Raw genomic sequence first — 16,756 nt, forward strand, 5'->3', positions numbered from 1 at the left:
TGGCCTATGGAATGCCAACTCAACTGGGATAATGCCAGAGACCTTTTTTAACGGTAAATAATTCTGAAACAGTTTTGAAATACAGTTTTCCTTAATTTTAATGTAGTTGTGGAGTCTATTACAGACATTTTGCAGAGAAATGTTGTGTTTGTGTTTCATGCAACATCTTTAAAAAAGTGAATTTTTGATAATAAAAAAACAGGACCTCAAAAATGAGAAATGGGAGGGGGGCCATAGAGATTATTTGCATTAATATTAGTGAGCTGCTGTTGTTTTACAATATTGAAAACACGCCACTAGTCCTGAATATTAGATGTAAACACATTTAGAATTTGGATTAGTGTGCCTGTGCACTGTGAGTGACCTGGCCAACTGGGCATGCACAAGCTGAAATTGTATCATAAATTCAAAGCTGTCCTGAAGAGGGGCCCCCAGAATATGTTTGGATCAGGGCCCCCAAAATCAGTAAGATGTCCCGGAATGATGCACTGGGAAGATATCAGGTATTGACTGGCCTGGCTGTTTTCCCAAGCTGCAACAGACCCCTCTCACTGCTTCACACAGCAGCAGGATATTTTTGCCAAGCCAGGGATTTTTTGGGGGGGAAAGATCAAAATTAATAATTTTTAGGTTACATACTAACTTACTTAGAGTCAGTTCCTAGGGGCGGAGGGACTGGGAGATGAATTTCTCAGCATTTGCCACAAATGCTTGCATTAGTCACTTCTTGCTTTCTCAAATATGCTTGAAAATGCACTATTTGATCTCTCGTTTTCTAAATAATTTATGTTAGCTGCGCTCACTCGCCACCATGGACTCATCTTGAACTTTTGCGCCCAACCACTTTAGAATTTCACCAGCCGCCACTGACTGCTGCCACTTACAATGGTGAAAAATCTTGAGATTTATGTGCACTGTTTCATGGCAATCAAAGTTGGCAACATTTATTTTTTCAAGAGTAGAATACGGTAAATGGACATTGAAAAGTGGTGTCCACCCTAATAAAGACATACCTTTGGGGTTATTCTGAACCAACACCTAAAAGAAATCGGCTTGAAGGCTTTAGTGGGTGTGGAAAGGTAGCACAACGCTCCCCAAAACCTAACTGTGATAGTAACGCTAACATCATGCCTATCGAGTTTAGCAGTGAGGGAATTTTGCACACATTTTGGTCATAAAAAACAGATGTATACCAAGAAAACTACAAAATCATAGTTTTCTCTGTGAAGATGACGCTTTTGAAATTAAGTGAGGACGCCATTTTTAGGTCGAGCTTGATCGACCTGTTGTATCTCTTCTGTGGGGTTTGGCAAACCCACCCCTTGCCATTGGTTATGATCTGTGGTGTTCACAAATGCTGGCTTGTCATTGATGCATTTGTGCAAATGCCCCTCCTTTGCTTCCTTAGTTCCATCCCTGGTGATTTCACTCGGAGAAGGTATTGTTTGGCCATCACACCGCACAGTGTGTGATGGCCCCATCCCGTTATTGCTTTTCATTCCGCGACTAATTTCATTTTCGTAGTGGCGGTTTCAGGTTGCCCGTATGTCACTTTTATTTTTTTTCATTATTACTGGGAGATTTATGAACTTTCGGGAGTAATGTTTTCCACCTGCGTAGTTGCGCAACAGTATCGCGTGACATTTTCCAACAAGCCAGACGCTGCCAGAAAAACTGCTAAAACACAAACATGCGCAAGGTCACATGTCTAAGAAAGTGATCCTTTGGTAAACAGAGAATTGGGCAAAAAGCGCGCAGGCAGAAACGCTTCCAAAATTTGAACGCAAGAGTGAGAAAACATTAATTTCGAATAATGTGTTTGAAAATGCACACTTTCTAATATGAATAAATACATAAGAAATAACTACAATTCGCAAAGGACTATTTATCTTAGATCTACAAGTATGTTTTTAAAAATCAGATATTTGATGAGCAGCATCCCTTGAAATAATTTTTCCCTTTTAAACCCAGTTCCATGCTGCTTGCTTGCGCTGACCTCTAAACTTTAACACAATTAATCTGGAAAAGATTGACCCTCTTCCTTTTAGAAGATGCTAAATACATCAATCATTCAATCAAGCTTTATTTCGACATGTAATGTCATAAAAGCACAATACTGTAAAAAACACAATTACATAAAAAACGATACATTTAAAAACATGTCGTAAAAAGAATCTGAATACATAATACACAATAAATAATTAAAAAAGAACTTGGAAGACAAACACTCACAGTGGAACCTTCACTAAGCCAGCACCTAACCCTGTATCACTCTCCCTATCAAAGCCCTATATATTTGGGAAAGACGTGTGCACACTCTGTGGCACCCACTGCAACAATGCCTATTCCCGTAGGAATCAGAGTATATAACAAAAAACCCAAAGGTGCACCACATACACAATATAAGAATAAGAAAGTCCTTTGTAAATAACAATTTTCTTCAGAGGTCACTTATTGTAAACATTTTTAATTTTCATTTAAATAGAAATTCCAAAACATATAATCAATCCATCAGTGTGATTTAGTGAACAGTCCAGCCGACGCGTTTCGTCCTGAAACAGGACTTCTTCAGGGCATAGATTGATGATGTAATTCATAAATGGCAGAGTCCTTATGGATTAGTTTAATCCTTGTGAAGAGTAAGCAAGGGTCCAGTGTATGATTCTATCAGATATAGGCGTCAAAAGCAAGTGAAAAGCTCCTCGTGGATATGTATCATTCCATAGCCTCTTATATTAGATGGAAGTGTTGTACTGACAGGGCTTGAGATTATTAAAAAGACCGCCACGTCAAAGTAAGCAATGTAGCTGCCAAAATCTGGGGGGTAATAATCCCAGGGGTTCCACAGTCAAAATTGATCTCAGGCGGACAACATGTTTATATTAAACATCATTCCAAGGTTCGTATGTAAGAAATTGCCGATAAGCAAGGTTGCAGGCGTCCAACACCGGAACGGAGCAGCGTCTAATAACGAAAAAAGAATTAAACTTGGCAGCTTTGATGAGAAGAAAAAAAAAAAAAAAGGATTAACTGGAGCAAATCAACCTCTGTCTGATCAGCCATGCCCATCCTAAAAATTTGGCCACTCCGCAGATTATGGTAGTGTTTGTTGTTGAGTTAAGGATTCTCAGGGCAGTAAAACTGTCCCTTGTCCCAAGCTGCAGGCAAGCAGGCCTGAGCCATTTCATTCTTGGGGGCGCATAGGCTGGGCAGACAAAAAGAAAGTGGGAAATATTTTCAGCAACGCCTAAACAGGTAGGGAAATCAGGGAGGGTCTTATGCGGGGGGTTCCACTTACTGGTGCTGTCGCGGAGGGGAAGAGTCCCGAACCTGAACTGTATGAAAAGCGTTCTGTCTCTGGGCTTAGAAACAAAGTCCAGATATGGTTCTAAAAAAGGGACAAGCTTGTGTTGGTGAAATGCCTCTGTGAGCCTACCATGGTTGGGATCACTATGGGTCCGGGAATCAACCCATGCCCAATATGCTCTTTTAATTGCATCCTTGGACAACGGTGTCCCCAGAACCCGGTCAAATGCTAGACCTGTTGCGACCAAGAGCTTTTTAATTTTTGTCAACCACTCGATCTTGTGAGCTCCAGGTAAATTCATGACCTCCCTGAGGCCATCAGCATAATCGGAGAGCTCAGGGGTACGCCACAACCTCGCCCAGTGTAACAAAGGACGAAGAGTGACTAGGTCTCTAATAGAGCGCCTACCAAGGTCGCTCAATAGAGGACTAGTCGGTGTGCCCCTCGGGAGTGATAGAAGATCTCTAAAAAACTTGTTCTCGCTGGTTATAAGGGTATCTACGCAGCAGAAGCCCCATAATTCTGCGCCATATAGGGCGCTGCCTACCGCCTTTGCAGCATAGATATCCAAAGCTGGGGCGATAGGTTTAGTAATGGAGGCGCGAAATTCCTTTCCCAGGCTACCTATAGCCCGCCTATAGTTAAGTGTCATTTTGTCAATATGGGGCTGCCACTTGAGCCTATCAGTGACTCTAATCCCCAAATAGTCAAACTCCTTGACACGCTCAAGTGGTTTTCCATCTAGGGTCAGGGTTGACCGGAAGGATCTAGTGGGGTTGAAGTAAAGGAGTTTAGTTTTGGAGGTGTTGATGACAAGGCCTCTCAGCTCACAGAACAAAAAGAAGTGATCTAGAAGCTTCTGTAGTCCTGCTGGTGTTTTTGAAATTAGAAGGGTGTCGTCCGCAAAAAGAAGGGCAGGGACTTTGTCACCCGCCAATGTGGGGACGTCAGCTTCGATTTCGAGCAACTAAGATACTACACCATTCACAAAAAGGGTGAAGAGTGTAGGTGCCAACACACAACCTTGGCGAACCCCTCTATTAACCGGGATTTTATCGTTTTTTTGATCCTGAGTTCCCCATCTGATACGGGCAAAGTTGTTAGTATGCATCCGGATGAGAAGATTCAGGATGTAAGGGGGGATCCCCAGCTCCTCCAAAATCAACCACAGGCGATCACGAGGAACCAGGTCAAAGGCGGTCTTAAGATCGATGAACGCCAAATATAAGGCGCCCTTGCCAATAATGACCACCTTCCAATAGAGTAGCACCAGCCTAAATGCTTGATCGATTGTGCTAGTGCAAGCCCTAAAGCCTGCCTGGAACTTTGTCATGATGCCTTTTTCGTCTACCCAGGAGTGAATTCTCTCCAGGAGGACCCTGCCTACCAGCTTCTGACCAGCGTCTATTAGACTAATTGGGCGATAGTTCGCTGGGTCACCCCTTGCACCCTTTTTAAAGATGGGAATTACTTCTGCTCCCCTCCAAGAATCAGGCACCGGGGAGCCATCCAGGAGATTATTAATGAAAAATGCAAAATACGTTGCCCAACCGTCAACATTTGCTTTATAAAGGTCACCCGGGATGCCATCTGGCCCCGGGGCCTTTCCAGAAACGATTTTATTGATGGCAATCTCTACCTCTTTCTTCTCGATCTTGTCAGATAAGGATTGTTCAGTGGGAGTGACTATGGACCTCAAATAGGTACCATGGTCCTCCTCGGGCCCCACCCCTACATAAAGGTTCCTAAAGTGGTCAAACCATTCCCTGTCCGTAATGTGGTTGGGGATTTTGTCCTGGTCATACATAGAAGATTTTCTCAAGATAGACCAGAAGAGCTTGCCATTTTTAGAGTGGCTTGCGGATTTTAAAGCGTCCCATCGCTGCTCGTCCCAGTCTTTCCTTGCAGTAGCAAGTGCCTGTCTATAAGACTGCCTCGCTTCCCTGACCGCACCTGGAATATTAGATTTAATTGCAAGGATCAGGGTATTTTTTTTTAGTCTGCAATCCTTGTTAAACCATTTGTTTTCTGACCTGAATTTTGGTGTTGTCTTTTTCCTATGGTCAAGAAACAGGGTACCAATCGAGGCCATGGTCTCCTCGAAGGTTTTAGTGTAGCCAGGCATATCATTCGGTGTCATGGAGAGCCTGGCGGTATATTCAACAAGGATTCTTCCCAGGGCAGCAAGTTTTGTATTAGACAGGACAAATTTAGACCACCTGAGGAATCTGTTGCAGTTAGAGGGGTGGAGTATCTTGGTGAGCATCTGCAATCCATGTGAAGAAGTTTGATCATGGCTAAGGCAAAGCTCTCTCATGCTAAGTGATAACGGGTTATGGTCGCTGCTGGTTGAGGGGGTTATTATCATATCAGCAACAAATTTCCAGCCTCTCCTGTCAATCAGAATGTAATCGATTCTGCTTTGACAGGCGACCCTATTGAAGGTGTTAGCACCCCCAGGTCGGAGGCTGTACGCCCGTTCGCAGCTCTTAGACCAAATTCTAAGGCTAGTGCGTTTAATTGGATCACGACCGGGGACCATCTCTTTACGGGGTTGAGCGATAATAAGGGAATACCCCATCTAGTATCCTCGTCGTGAGTTCCCAAGATATCATCTATAGCAAGTGGTTCAAAGGAGCAGTTGAGATCGCCAGCCACTAGTAGGAGAGAATCAGGAGGGCAGGTAGAAAGCATACCTAAAAGAGATGTAATAACGGGGGACTTGACACCCCCAGGTGTTCCACGAGCATAGACATTGAAAACTTCCCAAGAATGGCCATTCTCTGGACCCTTAATGGAGAGTCTCATTATGTCTGCCGTGGAACAACTGTTATGTATGATCCTGAGATTGAGGTGTGCCCTGACCCAAACCGTGAGTCCGCCGGAGGGGCGGCCACGCCCAATTGTGATTGCTGGCTCAAAAAAGCAACAATACCCTGACTTATACAGTGGCTCTACGCTCCAGGTTTCCTGAAACATGCATATGTCATGTTCCTCAATTAGTTCACTCCAATCTGGAAGAGTGAGCTTGTTGCGTAAACCTGCCACGTTCCAGGAAAGAAACTTAATATGTCCAAGGGGTTTTTCCTGAAGAATAGGGGTACTTGGCAGGGGGTCTTCGTGACTGGGGATGGTCCTCCTCGGTAAGTCCATTGGAGTAGATGGGTCCGAACCTAGGAGTACTGATGGGATGGTAGGGCCTAGTGTGGAGGAACCTGGGCGAGTCAGGAGAGTAGATGAGATCTCTCCATTACCCAGTAGTCAGTCAACGGCCTCTAAACAGCCATACCGATTTTCCGTGGGGACAGGATCTAACATCGGTGGGCATGAAGGCCTACTCATCTGTGAGATACCTCTCCTGTTCCGATGGACATGTGTCCAAGCGTCCATGAAGTGACCAGGGGGATAAAAATAAGCCAGAGGTAAAGCTTTAATGAGCGATCCTGTACTAGGATATCTCCAGTTACAAATGTAGTCAACAATTTGGGGATCGTTAAAATTGATTAAAATACAGTCCCCCTTTATATTCTTTGCCAAATGGCCCACCCATGGGACCCTTCTTACTGTAAGTATTCTACTACTTTTGTACATTGGCAAAGGTCTATTTTTGTTAAGCCAGTGTATCACCCTATTCCTGAGGGTTATGGGAGACTCGGATTCATTTTCGCCCAGTTCTGGAACCCCTGCCAAAATAGCGACATATGGGGCAGTTTCAGGTGGTAGGTTGGGGATATTTGCCCTGCTTGGAGACATGAGTTGTGGGGTCCTAGGAACCTCTTTTAGCTGGGTAGTGCTAGGGTGTCTAGAATTCCTATGGGCAATGGCCGAAGTAGACTCTTTGGTTGCAAGTACTAATTGACATTGTTCGGAGACTAGAGGGTGAATTTGGGGGACCACCATATCTTTATCTGCTCTAGTATTAACCGGGACATTCGATGCCCCTGATCTGAGACTATTATTTTGAATATTGGACAGGGACCCAAGGCTGCATTCAATCCTGGAGAGCTGCTGTTCGATTTTAAGTATTCTGTTCTCCACAGGATGAAGCAAAAGCCTGATAGCCTCAACAATTTCATGTGTATTTAGTAAACCAAGGGGCCCTCTCTTGTCTGCTTCGCTTGGCCCCCCCATAACATCCTGACACGATGGTATAATAAGTGAGGAGTATGGTTGAGGAATAGACTTGTCCAATGAGGCCAACTGTGAGGGCGGGTCAGAAACGAATAAAGTCTTTTTCGATGGGCCATGATGGTTTAATGTTTTTTGGGTATTTTTTGTAAACTTACCCTTCCCACCCTTGGAGGATGTACACCCGGGTTTAGTTTTGGGAATTGCCCCAGGATTTCGTGTACGCAACTGCCTGATACTGGGCTCTGTGACAATACTGGTAGGAGACGGTAACAGTCGGGGAGAAGCCAACAAAGAGTCAAGGGGCAAGGACTGTTCCTCCATGGAGGCGGTAGCAACTGATCCGCTAGGTGGCAAGCCCTGGGTGATAGAATCCACATCAGATTGAGTAGTGGAAGCAAGGTCAGGATTAAGCTGAACAGGAGAGCGGACATTGGCAAGATAGCCCATGGAGGACCTCCTAGCCGCTGCGAGGTCCTGCGAGACGCGGCGTTCCAAGAGCATAATTTCTTTATCAATGACACAATTGACCTTGGTGACAAATTGGTCCATCGTTCCCGAGAAATGTTCATTGGCCGCTCTGCTATTACGATATTTAGGTGGCATAGCGAGAGTCAGGAGGGCAGTTAGCAAAGAAAGGCCAGACGCCACAGTAGTCAACAAATAGTCAATAGGGAAGACTGGGTTAATAAACAAAAATAGTGCAATCAGCCCGTTAGGAAGCAAAGACCACAGTACCTTGGGATGAACGATGATGGTATTGCGGATTTAAGGGGGGTTGCCCCGCCCCGTCAGCTTCGGTCAGTGACGGGCAAGGACGGGCCCGCCCTTGGCCCGGGCTTTGCCCGGGCGCTGCCCACGCGCGTCCCGCGCTGCGGAGCCCCAGACACGGCTTTATGCTCCCCCGGCGCTGCCTGCTGACGTCGATGGCAGGCGCCTGGGGTGAGCACTGGCCGCTGGGAAGAGTAGTTTTTGCTGGCCGTTCCCCTCACGGCAGGATGAAAAGTGACGAGGGGGCTGCAGGGACTCTCGTTGGCCGTTCCCCTCACGGCAATGGTAGACTGGACAAACCGGTAAGTAAACTGGCAGGAATCAAGCTGTTGGCGCGTCATGCTTAATATTAATGGAGGGCCACCTGCGCTCTCTGTGCCCTCCACCACATGCGCTCTCTGTGCCCTCCACCTCCTCTCTCTGTGCCCTCCACCTCCTCTTTCTGTGCCCTCCACCACCTTGTCTCTCTATGCCCTCCATCTCCTCTCTCTGTGCCCTCCACCTCCTCTCTCTCTGCCCTCCACCTCCTCTCTCTGTGCCCTCCACCACCTTGTCTCTCTGTGCCCTCCATCTCCTCTATCTGTGCCCTCCACCTCCTCTCTCTGTGCCCTCCACCACCTCCTCTCTATATGCCCTCCACCACCTCCTCTCTCTGTGCACTCCACCACCTCCTATCTCTGTGCCCTCCACCACCTCCTCTCTCTGTGCCATCCAGCTCCTCTCTCTGTGCTCTCCACCACCTGCGCTCTCTGTGCCCTCCAGCTCCTCTCTGTGCCCTCCAGCTCCTCTCTGTGCCCTCTAGCTCCTCTCTGTGCCCTCTAGCTCCTCTCTGTGCCCTCTAGCTCCTCTCCCTGTGCCATCCAGCTCCTCTCTCTGTGACCTCCACCACCTGCGCTCTCTGTGCCCTCCACCACCTGCGCTCTCTGTGCCCTATACCACATGCACTCTGTGCCCTATGCCACATGCGCTCTGTGCCCTCCGCCACCTGCGCTCTCTGTGCCCTCCGCCACCTGCTCTCTCTGTGCCCTCCACCTCCTCCTCTCTCTGTGCCCTCCACCTCCTCCTCTCTCCGTGCCCTCCACCTCCTCTCTCTGTGTCCTCCACCACCTGTGCTCTCTGTGCCCTCTACCAGCTCCTCTCTCTGTGCCCTCCACCACCTCCTCTCTCTGTGCCCTCCACCACCTCTCTCTGTGCCCTCCACCACCTCTCTCTGTGCCCTCCAGCTCCTCTCTGTGCCCTCCAGCTCCTCTCTGTGCCCTCCAGCTCCTCTCTCTGTGCCCTCCACCTCTTCTCTGTGCCCTCAACCTCCTCCTCTCTCTGTGCCCTCCACCAGCTTCTCTATCTGTGCCCTCTACCTCCTCTCTGTGTGCCCCCAGCTACTCACACTGTGCCCTCCAGCTCCTCTCTCTGTGCCCTCCACCTCTCTCTGTGCCCTCCACCTCCTCTCTCTGTGTCCTCCACCACCTGCACTCTCTGTGCCCTCTACCAGCTCCTCTCTCTATGCCCTCCACCACCTCCTCTCTCTGTGCCCTCCACCTCCTCTCTGTGCCCTCCAGCTCCTCTATGTGCCCTCCAGCTCCTCTCTGTGCTCTCCACCTCCTCTCTCTGTGCCCTCCACCTCCTCTCTGTGCCCTCCACCTCCTCCTCTCTCTGTGCCCTCCACCAGCTTCTCTATCTGTGCCCTCCACCTCCTCTCTCTGTGTCCCCAGCTACTCTCACTGTGCCCTCCAGCTCCTCTCTCTGTGCCCTCCATCTCCTCTCTGTGCCCTCCACCTCCTCCTCTCTCTGTGCCCTCCACCAGCTTCTCTATCTGTGCCCTCCACCTCCTCCCTGTGTGCCCCCAACTACTCTCACTGTGCCCTCCAGCTCCTCTCTCTGTGTCCTCCACCTCCTCCTCTCTCTGTGCCCTCCACCACCTGCGCTCTCTGTGCCCTCCTCCACCTGCACTCTGTGCCTTCCACCTCCTCTCTCTGTGCCCTCCACCACCTCCTCTCTCTGTGCCATCCAGCTCCTCTCTCTGTGGTCTCCACCACCTGCGCTCTCTGTGCCCTCCAGCTCCTCTCTGTGCCCTCTAGCTCCTCTCTCTGTGCCCTCCAGCTTCTCTCTCTGTGCCCTCCAACTCCTCTCTCTGTGCCCTCCACCTCCTCTCTCTGTGCCATCTACCTCCTCTCGCCCTCCAGCTCCTCTCTCTGTGCCCTCCAGCTCCTCTCTCTGTGCCCTCCAGCTCCTCTCTCTGTGCTCTCCACCACCTCCTCTCTCTGTGCCCTCCACCACCTCCTCTCTCTATGCCCCCACCACCTCCTCTCTCTGTGCCCTCTACCCCCTCTCTCTGTGACTTCCACCATCTGCGCTCTCTGTGCCCTCCACCAGCTCCTCTCTCTGTGACCTCCACCACCTGCGCTCTCTGTGCCCTCCACCACCTGCGCTCTCTGTGCCCTCCACCACCTGCGCTCTCTGTGCCCTATACCACATGCACTCTGTGCCCTATACCACATGCGCTCTGTGTCCTCCGCCACCTGCGCACTCTTTGCCCTCCTCCACCTGCTCTCTCTGTGCCCTCCACCTCCTCCTCTCTCTGTGCCCTCCACCTCTCTCCGTGCCCTCCACCTCCTCTCTCTGTGTCCTCCACCACCTGTGCTCTCTGTGCCCTCTACCAGCTCCTCTCTCTGTGCCCTCCACCAGCTCCTCTCTCTGTGCCCTCCACCAGCTCCTCTCTCTGTGCCCTCCACCACCTCTCTCTGTGCCCTCCACCACCTCTCTCTGTGCCCTCCAGCTCCTGTCTGTGCCCTCCAGCTCCTCTCTGTGCCCTCCAGCTCCTCTCTCTGTGCCCTCCACCTCCTCTCTGTGCCCTCCACCTCCTCCTCTCTCTGTGCCCTCCACCAGCTTCTCTATGTGTGCCCTCTACCTCCCCTCTGTGTGCCCCCAGCTACTCTCACTGTGCCCTCCAGCTCCTCTCTCTGTGCCCTCCACCTCCTCTCTCTGTGCCCTCCACCACCTGCGCTCTCTGTGCCCTCTACCAGCTCCTCTCTCTGTGCCCTCCACCACCTCCTCTCTCTGTGCCCTCCACCACCTCTCTCTGTGCCCTCCAGCTCCTCTCCGTGCTCTCCAGCTCCTCTCTGTGCTCTCCACCTCCTCTCTCTGTGCCCTCCACCTCCTCTTTGTGCCCTCCACCTCCTCCTCTCTCTGTGCCCTCCACCAACTTCTCTATCTGTGCCCTCCACCTCCTCTCTCTGTGTCCCCAGCTACTCTCACTGTGCCCTCCAGCTCCTCTCTGTGCCCTCCACCTCCTCTCTGTGCCCTCCACCTCCTCCTCTCTCTGTGCCCTCCACCAGCTTCTCTATCTGTGCCCTCCACCTCCTCTCTGTGTGCCCCCAGCTACTCTCGCTGTGACCTCCAGCTCCTCTCTCTGTGCCCTCCACCTCTCCTCTCTCTGTGCCCTCCACCTCCTCTCTCTGTGTCCTCCACCACCTGCGCTCTCTGTGCCCTCTACCAGCTCCTCTCTCTGTGCCCTCCACCACCTCCTCTCTCTGTGCCCTCCACCACCTCTCTCTGTGCCCTCCAGCTCCTCTCTGTGCTCTCCAGCTCCTCTCTGTGCTCTCCACCTCCTCTCTCTGTGCCCTCCACCTCCTCTCTCTGTGCCCTCCACCTCCTCCTCTCTCTCTGTGCCCTCCACCTCCTCCTCTCTATGTGCCCTCCACCTCCTCCTCTCTATGTGCCCTCCACCTCCTCCTCTCTCTGTGCCCTCCATCAGCTTCTCTATCTGTGCCCTCCACCTCCTCTCTCTGTGTCCCCAGCTACTCTCACTGTGCCCTCCAGCTCCTGCGCTCTCAAAAAAACGAATTAAACCTTTTATTCGCTGGTGCAGCAAGAGGTTATTCAACTACGGTAGAACACTGATTAGCTAGGTGGCCTCATTTCAATTTCTGACTGGTGGCCTCTGCTTGTTGCTGGGCGTGTCTGGTAGGAAAGGCCCATCATGTCGGTGATGACGGTGGACTATTGATCATTGAGTTGCTTGACTTTTGTGCTGAGGGCTTCCGCATGTCAAGGGGTCTTTTGTGTGCAATGTACGCGAATTTGGGGGTAATAGGTAGGCTTTGTGCAGCCTCATACTGGATCAGTTCGAATACCACGTCCAAATTCCTGGTCATTTAAACACTGCCTGTATTTCCAGCATGTTATTCATTTAGGACTAAATCAAGAAAATCAGCTTGTGTGTTTTCCAGGTTTAAAATGTGAGCAAGTTTAGAAAACACATATTTAATATTATGGAAGTGCTAACTATAGGTCGACAAGCCATTGAAAGCTCGAGCCAGGTTCGAGGTCCTTTTAAAACCTTGATGCCAAAGCGAGCCGAGGTTTCATTGTGGTATGTGTCCCTCCCAGTAGATAGCGCTGCCGACTCTTGATCATGGAGAACTAGGTTATGATCCAGGCCTTGGCTCACCATCGTGTAAATCAGTGCAAAACATTAATTTCGATGTGTCGATAAAATGTAAAACCGACTGGATCTGTTGTGAAGGGCTAGTAACAAAGTACTCTGGACACAAGCTGCTTTTACAGTTCCAGATTGATTTGGTAAATATGAAGGATGAAAGGCTTTGTATTCCCTGTGGAGCGCTCCCAGCAACTTCCAAGGCTGCCTTCATCAGAACAGAGCTCAGAGCTAACACATAATAATAATTGGAATATAGTGGTCGAGAGCCCTCTCACACTCTTGTTCCAGGCAAACGTGTGCACATAACTGTAAATAACTCATTATCATCACTGTCTTCAACTCAGTTTATGAACTGACATCACCCTCAACCAAAGTTAGAGCCCATATTTTGACCACTTAATGACTTGTCTTCTGCAACACTTACATCTTTTCTTGCACCAGACAGATCTGAAGTAGTCCAAAAAGGACCTCTCACACCAGCATCATCACCCTCTGAACCAACAACTTTAGCCACCACTTCTCTCCTCCCTCTCATCTGAATGAACAGCTGTCCACCAACAACACTTTCCTCCCACTCCACCAGCGTCCATCTTCCACCTTCACTGACCCTTTCGATACTTTTACCACTTGTGGACGAATAGAATTTAGAGGAACCTTTTTTAAAATTTACATTTAATTTGCTTAATTGTCAATTTTAGTCATAAAAGTGTGCAATTAATGCAAAAATAATCCTAAAGTAAAAGCTATATAAAAATATAATAAAAACAATTTGATAAAAGAGTAAAACAGCATGACATTACAAAAGCCAGTTGAGAAATTTTTTAGGACATTTGACAACAAGCATTTACAATGCAATAGGTCTCGCATTACTGAAAGTTTTAGCGATTGGCTTTGCAAATAATAAGGCAATGCAATAGCTAAAACTTTCAGTATTGCGAGACCATTGCATTGTAAATGTTTGTTTGTTCACCCGGCTGTTTGTAGTAATATTTGTGAGTTCGATTTTTTTTTTTTTTTAAATAAATTTCTTTATTTTATTAAGCAAAGTACATTAATAGAGGACAGCAAGAATCTCCTCAACATATCCTGTACATTGTTACAATCGATTAATAATGTACATTATTCTGTTTATCAGTAAGTCCGTAGCAGTGCCACCATTTGCCTCACATTTTTGTGAATTTGTTTTTATACCTGGTTAAAGGAAAGCATTAGAGCCTTAGTATTATTAGACAATTACACTTACATTAAATGCTGTGCCCTCTTGTTGTTCCAAGCTGTACGTTTAGTTTGACTGTTTCTGCAGATGTGGTGATGTCACCTTTTTTTTTTACATAGTTTGTTGTATTTTTGTTCAGGACTTCCCAATTCTCACCAGAAGAGCCAGCCACCTGCTCTTGTTGTCTACATGGAGTTTCTGCATGAGCATGTGTCCTATACTCTGCTTATTGAATAGAGAAGAAGTGCGTAAAGGCCCCATGAAAACATATATGACATAGCATTAAATGCTCCAATGGCAGGCGCCAGAGCTCTGGCCCTTGGAAATGCAGTAGCATGACAAGGACGCCAATGGGCCTGCTTCAAGCAAGGAAGATGGGCCCTTGGACTGTTATTGGGATAGTAAAATACAGCAATTATAAGGGTTAAATGGGCCCCTCATGGCTCTGGAGCCCGGTGCCACTGCACCTGCTGCATCGATGATAGCTGCGGCCCTGCTGAAATAGCTATGTTCATTAAACGTGTGCAAGATGTCCATGAGTTTTCTCCGGTGTCTGTTTTCTTTGGTTGTAAGTCTCTTCAAGTGGGAGGCGTACGTCGGACTTTTTTTTAATGAATTAGGCCCTTTTCCCTTCCTCTCCTATTTTAAAAACAGCAAGTTGGAAGTTACTTGATAGAGATGTTTTAAGATGCCTCTCAGCAGTAACTCCCAGTCTTTTCTCAGTGTTGGTGGCCGCTGCTGGTTCTAGGTCTGGGATTTTTCATGCAGATAAGTTTCTGTGTGTTTCCAGGCGACAGACCGGAGCTCGGTCCTTGAAAAGGCGGGAACGAATATGCTTTTATTCACACCTGCTGTGACACGTTGTCAAAAGTCACTACTTTTCTGCTGCAGAAGTATTTTAATGGAGCTTTGAAAGTTGCAGGTCACTGTGGCAACCAAATACATTATCACACTAATGTGTCTTTTTATTTTCAGGTGTGAAGTACAGTTTGTTCTGTCAGAGCCAACCGATGAGTGGACTGGAATGAGAGGAAATATCTCCCTGCCTCTTCTCTCAACACTAATTGAAAGAAACAAAGAACTACAAAACACAATGATTTGCATTTGTGGTCCAACAATGTTTACCAGTCAAGGAATACGGTAACTTTAATCATTTCTATGTTCTGAGAGACACCTACGCAAATTAATTTGCATTAGCGTGGCTTTTCAATTAACTATGATTTATGTCAATTAGTCAACTGAGGAAAAGTAGGAACATGCTTTACAAGCACCGTTGATGTGTCTTCGTTGTATTCATTAGTACACTACTGCGTCGATGTTGGTTATATAAAATAATGGTAGTTGAACATAATTACATCTTCAGAAAGAGCTACCTTGCCTGACGTGGTTCCACATACACTGGTACTGTTATGCGTGGGTGTCGATTCACCAAAATGCCATGGTTAGTGGAAGTGCCTTCACATACCCTTTGACCTTACTGACATCACAGGAAGTGCCTTCATTTGACTTTTGACAATGATTTTTCCCAGGAAGGCATGTCACATGAGCCTAACATCACAACAATTGACATCACTGAAGTTCCATAACAACTGCATGATTAGTATAACAGCATAACACAGACATGTATTATTTAGATAACACTCATATTATGGTGCTGACTTGAACTTTGTAAGTTCTGGGGGATAATATTTGCCCCGAACTGTAATAAGTGAGTAAAGAGAGTAAGCCAGATCTCTTAATATGGGTTTCTGATCCAGAGAAATATACAAAAAATTGGATGAAAAAGGCATTTTAAAGCACAATCTTTACATAAATTTGCTATTCTACCATATACCTTCAAAGGGCACTAATTAAATATTCAAATCCTTTTATGGTTTGCCAAGTCAATGAAACTTGATGTTCCCCAGGAGTTGACCCAATTTGTTTCAAAATGAGGTATAGGTGCCTGCATATGTCAAAAATTACCTCCATTGTGCTAGGGCTAGCATTTTGTCATGGGCGCCGCATTATATAAAATATAACATACAATATTTCAGTGTCACAGTTTTGCAATTTATGCAGTCCATATACAATAGGCAACCCTTATTTAAAAAATGATCTCATATGACAGGGCCAGAATTTTGTTATAGTTGTCACCCTCCCTTATGCCAGGTTGTCCACCTTTATATAAATAGTTCCATGCATTGTGCTAGAACCAACATTTTGCAATTGGTGTCCACATGCTGAGGATTTCCTCAAATATGTTGGCATTTTTCCACGAGTGCATTATATGCAACTAATTACCTCCAGTATGCCAGTACAATTGGTGGTCTTTATGCTAATAATTAAATCCAGTATGTTGTGCCAGTATTTTGTCACAGGTGTCCTTCATGCTAAGAATTGCAGTAAGTATGCCCAGTATTTTGCCGTGGGTTTCTCTATAGAAAAGAATTACTTTCAGTATGCCAGGACCAATGACAAACTCCCAAGCATCACAACTCACTCACTCACTCACTCACTCACTCACTCACTCACTCACTCACTCACTCACTCACCCCCTTACACTCTTTCTTATTCACTTTCACTCACTCACTTTTCACTCTTAATTTCGCCCATTCTTACTCACTCATACTTATTGACACTCAGACCCAGGTTTACTAACACTTTGGTCTGGGTTTGCCTCACTTTTGTGACATAAACCTGATGCAAAGTGTTGAGGTGTGATTTACTATCCAAAGCAAATCAAGATATGTGTTGGATAGTATTCTGAAGTAACACAAAGCTTCACAATGCGCTACTTTGGTTGCTTTATGTGAAGGGGACATTTCATGGATGGTGCATAGGTGGGTTCTCATTCAACCACCTATGAGTTTTCACACAAATCCCTATCAACAAACATTGCTCAAGAGGAATTTGC

The 16,756-nt window shown here is 47.2% G+C and overlaps 1 protein-coding gene across 2 annotated transcripts in view; it reads left to right on the plus strand.

Moving 5' to 3' along the window:
* Positions 1–16,756, plus strand: part of CYB5R4 (cytochrome b5 reductase 4) — a 1,096,425-nt gene that overhangs the window by 1,019,138 nt on the left and 60,531 nt on the right. For both annotated transcript variants that reach the window (XM_085611035.1, XM_085611036.1), the window contains one exon: positions 14,836–15,000. In XM_085611035.1, the coding sequence (XP_085467161.1) occupies positions 14,836–15,000 (165 nt within the window). The remainder of the gene's footprint in view (positions 1–14,835; positions 15,001–16,756) is intronic.

This window comes from Triturus cristatus, chromosome 6 (assembly GCF_964204655.1).
Source record: "Triturus cristatus chromosome 6, aTriCri1.1, whole genome shotgun sequence".
Taxonomy (NCBI): Eukaryota; Metazoa; Chordata; class Amphibia; order Caudata; family Salamandridae; genus Triturus; species Triturus cristatus.